The sequence below is a fragment of the Ranitomeya imitator genome, chromosome 5 (genome assembly GCF_032444005.1).
Source record: "Ranitomeya imitator isolate aRanImi1 chromosome 5, aRanImi1.pri, whole genome shotgun sequence".
In the NCBI taxonomy this organism is placed as follows: domain Eukaryota; kingdom Metazoa; phylum Chordata; class Amphibia; order Anura; family Dendrobatidae; genus Ranitomeya; species Ranitomeya imitator.
Window position 1 is genome coordinate 68,533,102 of NC_091286.1, and position 18,390 is coordinate 68,551,491.

The following is an 18,390-nucleotide window of genomic DNA, read 5'->3' on the forward strand; positions in this document are numbered from 1 at the left end:
GAGCCCTGTAGACCATCTCATAACTGTGGTATCCCCAGCGCCACTTCTGCTTAGTAGATCTGGTGTGACATAGTCATATGATATGTCATAATACAATATTATTCACAATGGAAAGTCAAGATAATAATCATAGCAGGGACCCCACTTCACTGGCCAAATCAGAGGGGTCATAGCCATACTGTAAGTAATCTCTGCTCTGAAGGACTGATGGCAACTATCACACGGTGGACATATCATCCGACCACAGAGCAGCCTGACCGCATTTAGAAAAAGGCTGCTAATTAGGTTAATTAGCAAGTACATCTTAAAGTTGTTTTCCACCATTTGGGATAATTTTTTTTTTTTTTTTAAACTCCGATTTAAGTAATTGGGACCAAAAATAGAATTAGACTTACCGGTAATTCGGTTTCTACCTTCCACGACAGCATAGGAGGATGTCTCCATTCCCTAATGGGGGACAGGAAGCACGAGAGGTTAAAAGACCCCTCCTACCTTCTATTCGCCAGTGACTTATAACGGATACCATAGCACTAGCTACCTTATTGAACCCAGGATATTATTCAAGGCAAGGGAGGGAATTAGTGCTGTCGTGGAAGGTTCCTAGAAACCGAATTACCGTTAAGTCTAATTCTATTTTCTCTAGTCACCTTCCACGACAGCATAGGAGGAGTACCAACCAATTCTACACTAGGGAGGGACAATAGCCTGGAAAACTTTCCGGCCAAAGACTAGATCCCTATTGGACAATGAGTCCAATCTGTAGTGTTTGGTAAAGGTATGAGATGAAGACCATGTTGCGGCCCTGCAAATCTGCTCGATGGAAGCGCCCGCTTTTTCTGCCCATGAAACCGAGGTAGATCTCGTTGAGTGGGCCTTGTCCCCGATTGGGGGAGTTATTTTCTGGGCTAGATAGGTTTCGTGTATGGTCCTCTTGATCCAATTGGCGATGGTACTTTTTGCCACCTTCCTCCCCTTATTCTGACCTGACAAATGGATGAATAAATTTTGATCAACTCTGAAGGAGCTAGTCTGTTCAAGGTAATGTAGAATAGTTTGTTTCACATCAAGAGTATGGAACTCTTCTTCTTTTGGGTTTGCCGGATTTTGGCAGAAGGAAGAAAGAACAATATTCTGAGACCGGTGAAAAATCAGACACCACCTTCAGGAGGAACGATGGATCAACACGGAGAATTATAGAGTCGTCTGTAATCAATAAATAGGGTTCTCTTATGGATAAAGCTTGCAGCTCCCCCACACATCTTGCTGTGGTTATCACTACAAGAAAAACAGCTTTGTATGACAGGAATTGAGTAGTACATGATGACAGGGGCTCGAACGGTGCTTGTGTGAGTCCTCTGAGAACTAAATTTAAGTCTCATGAAGGTACAACGGGTTGCTTTATGGGTTGTGATCTGAGAGCTGATACCATGAATCTTCTGATCCATCGGTGGTTCGCCAAATCCTGGTCAAAAACAGCACTGATGGCGGAGAACTGAACCTTCAGCGTGCTGGGTCTAAGGCCCAATTCCAGCCCGCGCTGAAGGAAATCTAATATTTGCAAGATATTTGGTTGAAAAGGATCTGGGCTATTAGGAAGACAGAAAGATGAAATTTGTTTCCCCACCTTGCTATAAATTGCATTAGTAACAGGCTTCCTGGATCTTTGTAAGGTAGAGATTACCGCATCTGATAGTCCTCTAGCACTCAGGACCTGGGCCTCAGTAACCAGGTTGCTAGGTTCAATTTTTTGGGGTTTTGATGTTGAAGGGGCCCCTGAAGGAGAAGATCGACATCTATCGGTCAGGAGGACTGGTCCATCGGTCTGTAACTTGAGATTGAACCAGCTTCTTTTTGGCCATACTGGAGCCACTAGTATGGTCAGAACCTGATCTTCCCGGATTTTCCAAAGGGTTTTTGCCAGTATTGGAATTGGCGGGAAGGCGTAGGCCAATTGGAAATTCCATGGCTGGGCCAGGGCATCCACCCCTCTGCAATTGTCCCTGGGGTTCAGGGAAAAAAAGGTTTGGACCTGTGCATTTTGGTTTGAGGCAAACAAATCGGTCTCTGGCAGACCCCATCTGTCTACCAGCATGTTGATGACTCTTTTGTTCAAGCTCCACTCTCCTGGTTGAATGTCCTGGCGACTCAGGAAATCCGCCTGTAGGTTGAAAGACCCCTTTAAATGGACGGCTGTCAGAGAGAGAAGGTGCTTTTCGGCCCAATAGAAAATTTGGTTCGAGATGCTCCTTAGACTGTTGAATTTTTAGGTCCCCTGATGTCTGAGGTGAGCAACCGTAGTCGTGTTGTCCGAATAAACTTTGACGTGACTTCCTGATACTAGGCTGCTTGCGGCCAGGAGGGCTTCTTCCACTGCCTTCAACTCCCTGAAGTTGGATGACCTGGCGCTTGTTGCCTGATTCCAGTGTCCCTGGAAAGGAGTATGGGATATCACAGCTTCCCAGCCCCCTTTGCTGGCATCGGTAGTAATCGTCACCAGGGGAGATTGTGACCAGCTCACACCCTTGCGTGCGTATATTTTTTGGGTTTAACCACCACGCTAGGGATGCTTTCACACGCCCCGGTGTGTGCACTCTTTTGTTCAGAGAGCCCGGATTCCCGTCCCAGTTTGTGAGGATGTGGGCTTGAAGGATTCTGGAATGTGCCTGAGCCCATGACACTGACTGGATGAAGGCCGTCATGGAGCCTAAGACCGACACACCCTTTCGAAGAGTCGGGGATCTCTCTTCTCTGAAGTCTGCAATTTTTCTGATTACAGCCTGGCGATGATCTTCCAGGAGAAAGGATTTTTGATTTACAGAGTCTAACAGAACTCCCAGAAACTTCCTTGATTTGGAAGGTTGAAGCTGGGATTTCCTTAGATTTGGGAGCCACCCAAGGGTTCTGAGAATGTCGAGAGTCTTTGAAACATGATCGCTGAGAGTCTGGGCTGAGGGAGCTATGATAAGCAGATCGTCCAGGTAAGGAACGATACAGACTCCCTGTCTCCAGATATATGATACCGCCTCTGCCATTATCCTGGAGAATACTCTCGGCGCTGAAGAAATCCCGAAAGGAAGTACCATACATTGAATTGGAAGTGTCTCACTTGCTGGTTGTACTGTATTGCGCATCTGAGATACTTCCTGTGCTGGGGGTGAACCGGTACGTGAAAATACGCATCTTTTAGGTCGATGGTTGCCATAAAATAATGCGGACCTATCAGGGGAATAGCAGATTTCACTGACTCCATTTTGAATTTTCAGTATTGAATATGAAAATTGAGGTTTTTCAGATTTATTATAACTCGTGCATCCCAAGATGGCTTTTTTACCAGGAAGAGACAAGAGTAATGACCCGAACCCCATTCTTCGGGGGGTACCGGGAAGATTGCATTTGATTTTAAGAGATCTCCGATGCCTGTTATCATCAATGTATGCACTCCCTGTGACGTTAGGGAGGTTATCTTCAGACTCCAAGGGGGGGGGGGGGGGAAGATATGAATTTTATCAGGAGGCCCTCCTGAATGACATTGAGGACCCACTGACAACTGGTGATGGCCCGCCATTGATGAATAAAATTTGCGAGCTTCCCCCCCACCGGGATGGAGTCATTGTTTATCCTGCTGGGGCTGTTGCTGCTGCTGGGGAATAAGGCTATTTTTCCCCTTGCCCTTGGCATAGCTCCATCTCCCGGTTTTCCCCTTACCTCTTGTTTGGGAGGTATTAGACTGGGGGGCACGAAAAAAACGTTTTCTGACAGGTTTCTGCTCTGGAAGGGCCTTTTTTCTATCTGTGGCCTTTTCCAGAATTTCGTCTAAAGCAGGACCAAAAAGATAATCGCCCTTAAATTGAATTGAGCATAACTTAATTTTTGAAGTTACGTCACCGCTCCACATCTTGAGCCAGAGGGCTCTTCGGGCAGAATTAGACTGGACTAAGGCTCTGACCGCTATTCTAATTGATTACATAGAGGCGTCAGCCAGAAAAGCAGAAGCCTTTTGGAGAATGGGAAGAGAGTCTAGAAGTTCCCCTCTCGACGTACCCTGGGAGATATGTTTTTCCAGCTGATCCATCTAATGTGAGAGAGCTCTGGCAACACAGGTGGCAGCAATATTAGATTTTAACCCCGAGGTGGATGTTTCCCATGACTTTTTCAATAAGCTCTCCATTTTTCTATCCAGTGGATCTCTCAGCTGAGAGGAGTCCTCAAAGGGAAGCCAAGTTTTTTTTTCACTACTCTTGCCACCTGTATATCTAGTTTAGGTATATCCCATGAAGGAGAACCCGATTCTAAGGGAAAACGGTGCCTCATTTCAGAGGCAGTGGTTAGGTGTTTTTCTGGGAGCTCCCACTCCTGAGATATTAAATTTAGAATGTTCCTATGCACCGGGAACCCCAAATGTGTCTTTGATTTCAATCCTCCAAACATTTCATCCTGTATGGATTGAGGGACAGATTCCTCCTGTAACCCCATTGTGTTACGAACAGCCATTACTAGCTCCTCAATGAAATCAGAGGAGAAAAGATACTTTCTCGCCTTCGAAATTTTAGACGTGGAAGATTCACCCCATTTCTCCGAAGAAGCGGAATATGAGTGATCAGACTCAGAGCAAGAATCTTCAATATGCATCTTCCTTTTCTTAGAAGGAGATGGACCTGGCAGTGGAGGAGGAGGATTGAAGGCGGCTAGAGAGGATTTCACTTCATGTTTAACCAGCTGTTCTGCTCTGACCACTTTATCCGTGCACCCTTAACAGAGTTTTTTCTCCCACAGAGAGGGAAGCTTCAGATTGCGCATTTTGAAGACTTTTTGGCTGGGATTTTCTGGGCAGACTTTTCTCCCTGCAATAAGAGGGAGAGCGGTGTAAAAAGGGGTCCCCTTATTACCCCTGGCCTTGGACCCACCCCGCAACAAACTTACTGGAGCTGGGGCAGCGCTGGGCTCCGCAAAGGCAGGGCAGGAAGCACCATCCATACTGACAGGGATCAGTCTTACCTGGAGGTGTCTTCAGGCAGGTTTATATAGAAATAAACCCTGCCCCCAGTGCGGATGAATCTATTCCCCTCCTCCTCCCCGGGTCCGAGAGCAGGACTCCACGTGGAATAGCGTGATCTCCGCAGTGTCTGGAGGTCCGCAGGAGGCCGAGAATTCGGAAGTGGATGCGATCCACTGCAGTGGAACGCAGGACCGGAAGTGACACGCGTGTGGCGATGACGTCACTTCCGGGACACCGAACATCGCTGTGGAGGGAGGAGGAAAGCCGGTGAGCTCGAGGAGGCCACCACTGGGGATCACTGGCCCGCTTTACCTCCCATGGAGGTGCGGGTGGGCCAGGAAAGGTCCCGAATCACGGGGAGACGGGAGCAGCAGGACGTGTAAGAAGGCAAAGCCCACGACCACCACTGCCCGGCAGAAAAAAAAAAACAGGTACACTGCAGTCGCCGGCCACGCAGCATACGAAAACCTCTCCATGCCCCTTGGGGGTGAGGAAAGACACTGGCGAATAGGAGGTAGGAGGGGCCTTTTAACCTCTTGTGCTTCCTGTCCCCCATTAGGGAATGGAGACATCCTCCTATGCTGTCGTGGAAGGTGATTAGAGAAAACCATTTTTGCAATTGGGTTTCATGAAAAAAAAAATATAATAATCTGCACAGATCGCCTTCTATAGCTTGTGTTGCACGGTTCGTTTGCTGGCTACAAAATGAGTTAACTGAGAACCTGTCAATTAGCTGATTATCACATCTAATGGCGAGTTGTAACTCTTATTTGCCTTTATCGGAGCTCCTCCCAACTGATTTATGACCACAGGCTACAACAAAATATAATGTCCAGGGAATCAAGGTCACTGGATGCAGACTTTATCCACATGATATGGAGGTGCCCTATCATTCTTCATTACTGGAAAGAGGTGACGTCACTATTAACATCTTTGCTATCAATTCCTGTTCCCCTTGATCCATTGACTTGTATATTTGGAGTATGGGAAGAGGAGACTTGGGATCATTATATCGATATTTTTTTACGAGAGACGCTTTTTATGGCACGGAAGGTATTGGCACTGCGGTGGATGGGGAGCTCATGTCCATCTCTAAGAACTTGGATTGATCTGGTAAACTCAGTCATTCCGTATGAACGTACACTGTATCACAACAGAGGGTGTCCGGGCAAATTTGAAAAAATCTGGGGTAGATGGAATTCTTCCCATCTTACTCTACATATACACCATAAATCGGGCTTTGGTGCTGGTTTTGGGGGCATCGAATGAGGGACAGATATAATGCAAAGTTTCCTTTCTTTTCCCTTTCTTCTAGTGTGGCGAATTAGTAGTTATTGTAGTTACAGTTATAACTTAGGATTTATGATTTTATGTTTCTATTTACATAACACATATGGTGCAGACGACCTGACATACACAATTTGTTGTTAAAAGATAACACTTGTTATAAATAAAGATTTTATTGTATGTTTAACACTGCATATAATTATATGTACTTTATATTATGTCCAACAATAATGGATACAAATGTGTATGCAACAGTTTATTTTGTTGTTAATAAACAAATTAAAAAAAAAAAAAGTTGAGAGCCACACCCACCTGGCTAAAGAGACTAGTTTTACACCCATGAAAGATATAACCATATCTCAGGAATGGAAAGGCGCAGGAACAAAAGAAAGATGGAAATAATAATAATAATAATAATACGAAATAATAATAAATTATTATTATTATTATTAATGGACATATTAACCCCTTATCAGATGGGCAGCAGTAACTTCCCTTGTTGTAATGACCAGTGCTTGGAGTATCACTCACTGCGCTAACTCCCGGCACAGGTGCTGCTGTGGTTTTAGCATTGACCGCTGTTTTGTTATTTTTATATAGCAATTGTAAGGTTATAACAAAAAGTGTGATGTCTCTCTCACCAGCGCCTCCTCACACACGTCGGCTTGGACTAATCTTTCTACGGTTTCCTGCAAATAAAAGCAGAATAAGGCAATGAATTCACAAACCACACAAGTCTTAAAATAAATAGCTCCTATAAATATAGTGTTGATAAGAACAGCCAACATAAGCAGAAAAATATACACCATCCCATGTATCAGCCACACACGCGGAGTTATTTTCCTTTCCCAATAGTCTATGGCATTATTCCAAGCAGCCGGCAGTATCTAGGGCCATACATCACAGTATGAGTCAGCTTCGGTCATGTTTAGTACCAACGTTCCTGCACACACATATTTTACTGGGGTAATAACATACAGATATCAGACATTATGCATAAACAGCAGTCAAAAAACGTCCACTCTCTGAGCAAAATTAAGAGACATAATACAGCTATATAGACCCACATGGAAATTCCTATCACGGTGCACTGTGTAACGTTATTTCGGTGTGTGATATATTACTAGGTTTAGTGCCGGGGATGGAACAAGTGTGGATGCCTTCTGACAAGACTTAGAACCCAGCGTGGTGGTAAACATGTCCCAGAATGCGGCCGCCGAGGCATCTGTGCTTATTGATTGTCTGTCCTCACAGGTTCATCTTCAAGAATGGCATCAGTTTTAAGGATTGGAGAAAGATAACTCTACTGCGATGTCTATAAAGTACAGGATTGTATTGGGCTATAGTATTAAGGCCTAATGAGCCTGAAATTTAAGGTTGAATAAAAGGTAAAAATGTTCTCCCAGGATAGAAAATAAAATAAAAAATCCAGAACTATTAGCAAGTCACCACTCTGTTGAACTAGGAAGGTAATTGATATAGTACATTAAAGGAAATCTGTCGGTAGGATCAACCCCCCTAAGCCATCTATATGGGCAATTAGGTCATAGGAATCTAAATAAAATGATACCTTGATATCTTATTCCAGAGAAATCTATATCTATCTTATATGAAAAGGGGACCTACCAGTGTGATACATGTAGATCAGGAGACTGTTAGTCATTACATGTCTCACACTGCTAATGCCTACTTTCAAGTAAAATACTCTCTGGAGGCAGATTATCAGGGAGATCTGTGTCCGGTCCATAGATAGTTGATTTTATAGTTTCCATTTCGAACTTTCTGTGCATGACTGACTGGTTTAAGGGCTTTAGTTTTATAACGGTAAAATACTTTCCTGAGGGTCATCGCGGAGTTGGGTACGGGAACGACTGCTCCGGACGATATGAGATCTCTGATGTCCCTTAAGAGTCTTTTTAAGAAGGTTGTAGACTGGAATGGTTTGACAAAACTTTTATGGAAGTGGCTGAATAAATTCTATCCTGTAGCCTTCCTCTACAGTATGTAGAATACACGAATTCTCCGAGACAGCCTGCCAACCTCCTAGAAAGAATCAAAGAAAGCTACCAGTTTTACCTTTCCCATTGAATTCTTGTCTCTGGGACGGACAGGACCTAAGAAAGGAATGATATTGCTTTGTCTTTTCTTCTGGCAAATCTTTTTTGTTGTTGTTGGAAGCCCTTTCTAGTATCTCATCTAACACAGGTCCAACACATGGAACCCTGAACGAGGGATGAAGCATAGTTTGCTTTTCAAATGACTATCCCCAGACCAGGTTTTTAATCAGATGGCCATCTTAGCTGAGGTAGCAAGGATGTTTTTCTGGCTGCAAACCTCAATGACTCTGCCAAAGCATCTGTCATAAACTCTGTCGCTTTTTAGCATGGGAAGAGACTCCAATACAACCTACCTGGGTGTACTGGATTTGAACTGAGACATTAATTTGTCAATTTCAACACATGGACCTGGCTACAGAGGTGGTGGCTATGTTAGCCCTGATTATGGCAGCTGATGCTTCCTAGGCTCTTAGCAACGCCTCTGTATTTCTATCAACAGCATCCTGGAGAAATGAAGTCTTCAAAGGGGATTGAGGTCTTCCTTGCCACTCCAGCCATAGGACCTCTTCCCAAACCTTGACGTACTCTGGATCAAAAGGGGAGACTGGCTCTGAAGTATTTGGGAATGACAAGCCTCTTTTCTGCATCTTCCAATTCCTCCAAGATCATGGCCTTGATATTGTATGTTCTCAATTCTCCAAACATCTTGTTTTGTATTGAGTGCGCTCCTCAACCTTCATGGTACTCTGTACATCACATAATAAATCATCAGCGTCTTCAATGAGAAATAATACTTTTTTCGCTCTTCAGAGTGGATTTGAGGTATAACCTATTCACCTTCCAGATCCTGGTGAGAATAGCAAGAACTTTCATTCTCATAATCTATTTCCCATCTAGCCCTCTTATGTCGGAATACGCCCTGAACCCTTTGAGCATGAACAAGGCTGGAGACCGTTCTTTGTACTTCCTCCCTGATCATGGATCTCATGTCGGCCATAAATGAGGTTTGTTCCTCTTTAGGATTTTCATGAAGCAGTCCGCACATAACTGCTTGTTAAAGGGACTCTGTCACCTGAATTTGGAGGGAACAATCTTCAGCCATAGGGGTGGGGTTTTCGGGTGTTTGATTCACCCTTTCCTTACCCGCTGGCTGCAATATTGAATTGAAGTTCATTCTCTGTCCTCCGTAGTACACGCCTGCACAAGGCAATCTTGCCTTGCGCAGGCGTGTACTATGGAGGACAGAGAATGAACTTCAATCCAATATTGCAGTCAGCATGCAGCCAGCGGGTAAGGAAAGGGTGAATCAAACACCCGAAAACTCCGCCCCTATGGCTGAAGATTGTTCCCTCCAAATTCAGGTGACAGAGTCCCTTTAAGCGTTTCTGGTAGTTTGGTGTTGCATGTCACATCTTCTGGCTTTCTTCCTGGAGGAAGAACCAGACCCTTGTCTTCCAGGTGCATGGCATAATCCCCTTCCATAACCCCTTGCATTTTGCGATGGAACGCAAGCTGCACTGATAGTTTCAAATGTTCTTGAAACAGGAAGTGTGTTCCACCCTGGAACGCACGAGCACTGGCAGAGCATCCCGGATGCCTCTGTAAACCAGAAGTGCGTTCCACCTTGGAACGCATGCCACACGCGTCAACGGACTTGCGCCCTGGGGGAAGCCAAAGCGTATTGCAGAGAGCCCTCCACATAGGAAATCCAGGAGCCACTTCCCGCTCTACTGACCTGGCTGAGGTACCCCTACCCAGCGAGGTATCTGCCACGAGCCTTTTCACAGGCAGAAGGGAGTAGATGGATCCCCCCAGATCCTCCTATGATCTCCCAGTAAATCTTCACACCAATGCACCTCCCCTCCCGTGTCTGTCCTGCTATGGACAGGAAAAACCACTGAGGGTGAGGTGGGGGTTTATCTCTCGTCTGTTTACTGTCCCTACAGTATGAGAAGGACTACCTCCTGGTGTGATGTCATGAGGGACGTCCAGGAAAAATCGGATTGCAGCTATCAAGATATCATTTTATTTAATTTTCTATACACCACATGCACATATAGACAGCTTAGAAGTGTTGATGCTACTGACAGATTCCCTCTAGTGTACTATAGCAGTTGTGGTCCTAAGTCACAAGATTCCCTTTAAAATACACTGACATAAACCTGTTCTTAAAAGTTTAATAGGACACGTGCCGGAGACACATGGTCTGCTGAGGTAAGAAGAGGCTGCTCACACTGCTGTCCACCCTGTCTGACCTAATACTGGAGATATCAGGGGTGCTGAGGTAAGAAGAGGCTGCTCACACTGCTGTCCACCCTGTCTGACCTAATACTGGAGATACCAGGGCTGCCGAGGTAAGAAGACTGCTGTCCATCCTGTTTTTCCAATCTAATACCAGATATAACTGATTATCCTGATTTAGAAATGTAGTGAGTGAATGTGCAACCCTGTAACAACAGAAGTCTCCACCATATATCCCAAATAAGAAAGAGGATCAGTGACCAAATTTCAAAATACAAAGCATTATCGGTGGAGAAAAGATAAAATAAAGTGATCGCTGTGTCCGCCTCTGATCCTAAGCCCTGGCAGAATGGAGCAGAGGTCAATTATGCGTACTGCTACTCCATTTATGCTTAATGGGAACACTGGAGATAAGTCATTGCTGCGCAGGGCGTATTTTCGGCACTTCTATGGATAGGTGATTTTTTTCCTATAAAATTTGAAGCAGTTACAAATCTGCATGTCAATTCTTTGTGTTTTCTTACCCACAACATTGAATAAAAAAAAACCAGAACATTTAAAAAAAAAAATGAACGCAAAACATGCAGGTTTTTTTTTTTAATCAGCATTTTTTCTCAGCATTTTTCTACCAAGGGACAAGTTTTTGATTCAGAAATGTGTGCAAGAAATACTTAACATGTGCACATACCCTTAAATGTAAATGTACAAGTTGTGGCATAAAGTATGATGAACTTGTTGGGCACGCTTGGTGATGTCTCTTCCTGGCTAGATTCCAACCACTTTTTAGGGCCCTTGCAGAACTGACCAGGACTGTGGTAAAAATATATGTTTTTTTAATTATATTAGTGTCTCAGCACAAAATGACTGTTCAAACCAAGCACAATCTCGCGGTGCACTTTTGACGTGCCTGAGCATGTCATTGCACCTTCCCAACTACTTATTTTCCATTTATATCTGCCAGCATCCGGTTCCTGTAAAGCCAGAGCTCTCAATCAAGTAGGGTGTGAAGACGGGATGAAAAAGAAATAGGTCAAAAACGTGCATTGAACTGTGTGGCCATGTCAAGTGTGTACCAAGTGCCTGGGCTTGGTTTGGACAGTCATTTTATACGGATAAGTTTTTCTACTATTGTATTTACAAGGGAGTCTGAGAAACTCTATAGATATTCTTTTTTTAAGGGAAACTGTGAAAGGAAAATTTTTTTTTTTTTATTGTTAACAAAGCTTGTTTCAACACTCTGGAGCTGCTAGCCAGCGAGCAAGCATTGAATGATGCTGCTTATTCACGAATAAATGCCAAAAGCAATTTGATGTATGGAAAGGAGGCCAGCAGATGGTAAATGATATGCAACGGTTACGCATATGATTGGCATCATGGCCGACCGGAGCTCTGAGGGAGCGTAGATGTGACTGCAAATGTAAATCCAAAAATAAAATAAAAACAATAAGATATAGATGCAATACAAAAAGTGTCCTGCTCCTAACACACCAGCCAGGTCTGCAAGTGTGCAGTACGTTACCCATTAGCCATGTTTTAGAACCACAACGCCGACAAAAGGAAATAAAGCCCAGCGGTGAAGCTATTTAACATGTACAACAAGGGGGACTTGGCTTCTCCACTGGCAAACAAGATTGTATTAGAGAACGGCTAGAGAAAAATAGATTCCAGGGAGCGCGGAACAGAAAAGAAGCGAGAACCTATTGAGTCGGAGGCACGGTGATTTCTTTCCGCTTGTATTCAGGTGCAATTTGCCAGACAAGCCATGAATCTGCTCTGAACTGTGGAAGTAACTGCTGCGTCTCTTCTGTGGCAAACCGCGGCCCTTCATTTATCACATCCGTAAAAACGTCAAGTGTCTCCGCAAACAGCTTGTCTCCCGCATTTGGGGATGGATTAGAGCAGAGGTCCCCAACTCCAGTCCTCAAGGCCCACCAACAGGTCATGTTTTCAGGATTTCCTTAGTCTTGCCCAGGTAATAATTGCATCACCTGTGCAATGCAAAGGAAATCCTGAAAACATGACCTGTTGGTGGGCCTTGAGGACTGGAGTTGGGGACCTCTGGATTAGAGGACCCACAGCAGCCAGCGAGCGGGTGTATATCCACCCGACATCTGTGACAGAATCTGCAGCTAGTTCAGGCAGAAATATGGAGGTTAATGGCCAGTAGGAGACATCGAAACACACATGTCCACCTTAAAGGGAATGTGTCATGTTTTATTACATATAAATCTGTAGAAATTAAATTATGCGTGCTGCCTTTCAAAAGTATCATGGTAATGTATAAAGAAAAAAAAAACATCGGAGGCGCACGACTTCTTCCTGCATGGTTTGTACAGGCAGTGCAGCAGTGCGCTTTATGGCAATTGAAAGTTTGAATATACACATGCCACAAGCACATTCTGATGGGAAAAACAATCAAGCTGCAAATTTCATCAAACCTGCATCATCCTCATTCTGTTGGGGAAACGCCAAAGATTTTTCTTACTGGTGTGGATATTCTCAAGTTACCAGGCTAAACTAGAGATCTCCTACTCTACTCCCCCCTTATCTCCTCTTCCCACAATCGTATACAAGATTTCTCTCGCATATCACCCCTACTCTGGAACCCTCTACCACAACATATCAGACTCTCGCCTACCATCGAAACCTTTAAAAAGAACCTGAAGACCCACCTCTTCCGACAAGCCTGCAACCTGCAGTTACCACCGATCGACCAAACCGCTGCATGATCAGCTCTACTCTCACCTACTGTATTCTCACCCATCCCTTGTAGATTGTGAGCCTTCGCGGACAGGGTCCTCTCTCCTACTGTACCAGTTATGACTTGTATTGTTTAAGATTATTGTACTTGTTTTTATTATGTATACCCCTCCTCACATGTAAAGCGCCATGGAATAAATGGCGCTATAACAATAAATAATAATAATAATAATAACTGGGCCAAATCCATTTGGTGTACATCTTTGGCTACTGAAATCTATAGGCTTGTAGGATACAGCAATATAGTATAAAATTATATTATATATACATACATACACACACACCACAAAAAATAAGCACAGTCTTAAGGAGTGTCATTAAAATATATTCTGTTAAATCCATTGACTTCAGCGGGATCAGAAAGTCATCTAAAGACATCATCATATCAAACCTCCTGGCTGATGATCGAGGAGGAAACAATTGGTTTTTCTAGCTGTAATTTTTTTTTAATTCTGCACATGATTATTGGGGTGGGCATTTTACGTTAGTTGCTTTAGTACAGCCACAAGGACCACAGACAGTAAAAGTCAAGGTCTGGCCTGTTCTATTTCTAGAGTTTTCTAAGCATTCTGTGACCGAAGCAGAGATTATTGAGCAGGGACGGGGAAGAGGTGACCTGTGACGGTTATGTGGACTAGTAGCCAGTGAAATCTGAAAGATTTCAGGATTTATCATTTTAATATAGTTAAAATGACACGAAATATAAGAGCACCAAATTATGTTAAATGGGTTATCAGAGGTGTACATAAAATCATGGTGCCTCGGAGCAAAATTCCTTATTAGGCCCCACCTTACTCACCCCACAAAAAAACAAAACAAAAAAAAAAAAAAAAAAAAACAAATTCTCACGGAGTAGGTAGGGTCACAGCACATAAGTGCATTCACAGATGTGTATACCTCCTAACTTTTAAAGACAGGTAGAGGAATAAGTATTGCAGCACTGAAGCCTCTCAGTGTTGTCTCCCCCCACAATAACCATCCATGGTGTCTATAGACTATGATGTCACCAAAAAAGCCCTGGACACACAGTATTGTGACCTTACAAATGCCCCGAAAAAGTATGATGATGCCACACTACCCCCTGAATAGTATGAAGCCTCTTGTGACACCCACACAGAACCCCTATAAGTGCTATTGGAGATAAAAAAACACAACACTTCCTTAGCCCTATTTTCCCAATGTGCTGCCCCGCTCCGTACAGCGTGTGGACTGAGGATACATGCGATAACCTGGTGATGTCAAAGTGCCTGCTGTGCCGAGACTCTGATACACAGGCCGAATTGTGAAGCAGGAGACCTATGGCTGCCTATTCTACCACTGGGACACGTGAATGTCCAACACTGGGCACCCTCTCCAATTCATGGGCTCCATATTAGCCACGCAGTTCACTGCTATTAGCGATACAGCGTTGGAAGTTATCTAGCCTTTTACAATTGATGGCTAAGGGCGTTTTCACACTGCGCTCTGGCATCCAGTCGTTGGTCCTGACAGGATTTGGATCTATGCGCTGACGGGGCCATAGACTATACTTGTGCCATCAGAGCCAACGTGAAAAACGCATCATTTTCAGAAGTGTATGCCTACTGGAGGTGTACCTTCAGACATGCTTCATCTGGTTGTCTGCTACACGCCTGAAAATAATGCATGGCAAAGCTCACGTTGTCTCTGCCGGCACCATTATAGTTTACTAGATGGTGGCCCGATTCTAACGCATCGGGTATTCTAGAATATGTATGTAGTTTATTTATGAAGATTTAAGAATAATGCAATAAATACACATGATGTTCCGGGTAAAATATATACATTATCAGTGAAGCGGTGTCTTAAATCCTGCGCCAATATCGATGATTGGTTGGGCCGGCTGGGCGCGACCAATCAGCGCAGCGGGGTTTAAATCCCGAGCCAATATGGCTGATTTGGTCGTGGCCGGCTGGGCACGACCAATCAGCGAAGCATGGTTCAAATCCAGCGCCAATTCGCGGCAGGACTGCGCCTGCCGCTGATTGGTCGCGGGCAGCTGGCGAGACCAATCAGCGACGCGGGATTTCCGTTACAGACAAACAGACAGAATTAGACGATTATGTAGTAGATACCCGATGGGTATATGGGGTATCTAGATAGAGGTAGCACCTCTGGTGGAGTGCTTGCCGTGTCCTCTTTGGACAGCTCTTCCATCTTTGGTCCTCATCTGATGCTCAACTCTCACCTGTACCTCCAAGTAGCTGCTAGCATGCGGCAGCGGGTACACCCCGGAACACCGCCTCGGCAGGCGGGCCAAACCAGGTGAGGGTAGCTGTTGGGTTTCTTTGAGACCTACAGTGATTTTCAAGCGTTTGCCTACCCTTGCATGTGAAGACTGGATATGGCAGACTGTGCTGAAGAAACCAAGGTTCAACGGACAGACAAGCAATTTCCAGCACAGTGTTGTGGAGCGCTGAGAGGGCGCAGCGAGGCACATGTAGGACACTGCTGGCCATCCTCTGCACCCTGACCTATCTCCAGTTGTCTCGCTTAGCTCTTGCCACTGGGGCTCGATAGGTACGGGCGAGAGAGTGAGGTTGACGACTGCGCAACTCCTCCTCACTTTAATCCAAGTCAAGCGCAAGTCATGACTTCAACCACTGCGTAAAAACCCTGAAGTCATGGTCATCTTCGAAAATGAAGGACGAACATCATCACCCGATGTGTTAGAATCGGGCCACCATCTATTCTCTCCCTCACAGACTGTCCTCCATGTTAATCTCTCCCACACGCACTGTCCTCCATGTTATTCTCTCCCTCACAGACGGTCCTTCATGTTAGGCCGGAGTCACACTACAGCGAGATACGGCGGAGTCTCGCAGGTTAAAAACAAGCTCTGGCACCGGCAGTCCGGAGCGGAGCGTGCAGCTTCATGTATTGCTGTGCGGCTGCACGCTCCGCTCTGGAGTGCCGGTGCCAGAGCTTGGTTTTAACCTGCGAGACTCGGCCGTATCTTGCTGTGTGTGATCCCGGCCTTATTCTCGTCCTCACAAACTGTCCTCCATGTTATTCTCGCCCTCACAGACTGTCCTCCATGTTATTCTCTCCCTCACAGACTATCCTCCATGTTATTCTCTCCCTCACAGACTGTCCTCCATGTTATTCTCTCCCTCACAGACTGTCCTCCATGTTATTCTCTTCCTCACAGACTGTCCTCCATGTTATTCTCTCCCTCACAGACTGTCCTCCATGTTATTCTCTCCCTCACAGACTGTCCTCCATGTTATTCTCTCCCTCACAGACTGTCCTCCATGTTATTCTCTTCCTCACAGACTGTCCTCCATGTTATTTTCTCCCTCACAGACTGTCCTCCATGTTATTCTCTCCCACACAGACTGTCCTCCATGTTATTCTCTCCCTCACAGACTGTCCTCCATGTTATTCTCTTCCTCACAGACTGTCCTCCATGTTATTCTCTTCCTCACAGACTGTCCTCCATGTTATTCTCTCCCTCACAGACGGTCCTCCATGTTATTCTCTCCCTCACAGACTGTCCTCCATGTTATTGTCTTCCTCACAGACTGTCCTCCATGTTATTCTCTCCCTCACAGACGGTCCTCCATGTTATTCTCTCCCTCACAGACTGTTCTCCATGTTATTCTCTCCCTCACAGACTGTCCTCCATATTATTCTCTCCCTCACAGACTGTCCTCCATGTTATTCTCTCCCTCACAGACTGTCCTCCATATTATTCTCTCCCTCAGACTGTCCTTCATGTTATTCCCGTTCTAGTATATGTATGTAGTTTATTTATGAAAGCTGATTGGTCAAGGACGGCCGGGCGCGACCAATCAGCGAAGCAGGATTTTGGTTACAGACAAACAGACCCTTAACCAATTATATATATATATATATAGATGTCCCCACCATTGCATACGTCCAAATCCTGTTTTGCTGGGGGGTGTGGGGGAAAGGGTTCAGACGCAAGTCCCAACGGGACCCAAGTATGGGTGACAGAACGCAGCACAAAAGCTCCCTTAGGCTATGTGCACAAGTTCAGGATTTCTTGCAGAAATTTCCTGGGCAAAACCGGACATTTTCTGCAAGAAATGAGCATGCATTTGTCTCGCGCTTTTGGTGCGTTTTTTTTTTGCGGATCTTTTCAGAGGTTCCTAATGCAATAATATAGTGAGAAATCCGCAAAAAATCCGCAAAATTAATGCACATACTGCGTTTTTACCGCGATGCATTTTTTTCGCGGGAAAAAACGCATCATGTGCACAAAAATTGCGGAATGCATTCTAAATGATGGGATGCATAATGTATGTGTTTTTTTGAGTTTTTATAGCGAAAAAAACCACGAAAAATCTGCAACGTGTGCACACAGCCTTACTCTTAGGCTACCAGTATCAGATCGTGGGAGTGCGACCATCAGCACCTTCTCTGAACCGTTTCAAGAAGGTTTATTACTTGTGTGAGAAACGTAGCCTCGGAAATGGCTGGTTTTGTACTTTTCTACGCCATATTTATTTATCTTAAATGCGCCCGTTTAAGATATTGCAGCATCGCTCCATTAACCTCAATAGAGCAATATTATTACTTATAAAAGAACAAAAAAAAAATGGCGCAGGTTAGTACCAACCAACCTGCAGCTGCTGTAAACACTGAAGAGATTACATGTCTGCCGCGAGTGCTACAGACTCTTCAAATAGCCTTATCGAAGGGGGGCCAATAGTCAGACCCCACTGATTTAACGTGTTTGACATATTTTAAAGATAAACCCCTAGAAAAAAATGTTTATATATTACAAACGAAACCCATGACACATTCCCTTTACTGCCACTGATGACAGGAGGGCACAATATTATATTAGAGAACAAGTGGCAATTTCTTAACCCAATTTTACCAGAAATGAAAGTGTTAAAAAATAATTGCAGTTCTGCGAGAAATATAAAGACACTCTAACCTCATATTACTGGGGGGCCATTATCTTTGCAATTATTTTAGTGCTATAGAGTGTGTGCTTCAGTTTTATCACAGTTCATATAATTATAATAATACCATCTATTAATCTGTTATATAAATATA

The 18,390-nt window shown here is 44.5% G+C and overlaps 1 protein-coding gene across 3 annotated transcripts in view; it reads right to left on the minus strand.

The window, feature by feature from the left end:
• NDUFAF5 (NADH:ubiquinone oxidoreductase complex assembly factor 5) overlaps positions 1 to 18,390 on the minus strand; it is a 39,378-nt gene that overhangs the window by 12,028 nt on the left and 8,960 nt on the right. For 2 of the 3 annotated variants that reach the window (XM_069768769.1, XM_069768770.1), the window contains one exon: positions 6,925 to 6,972. In XM_069768769.1, the coding sequence (XP_069624870.1) occupies positions 6,925 to 6,972 (48 nt within the window). Of the gene's footprint in view, positions 1 to 6,595; positions 6,885 to 6,924; positions 6,973 to 18,390 lie in introns of those variants that run through there. The other variant, XM_069768771.1, reaches the window with a different exon arrangement.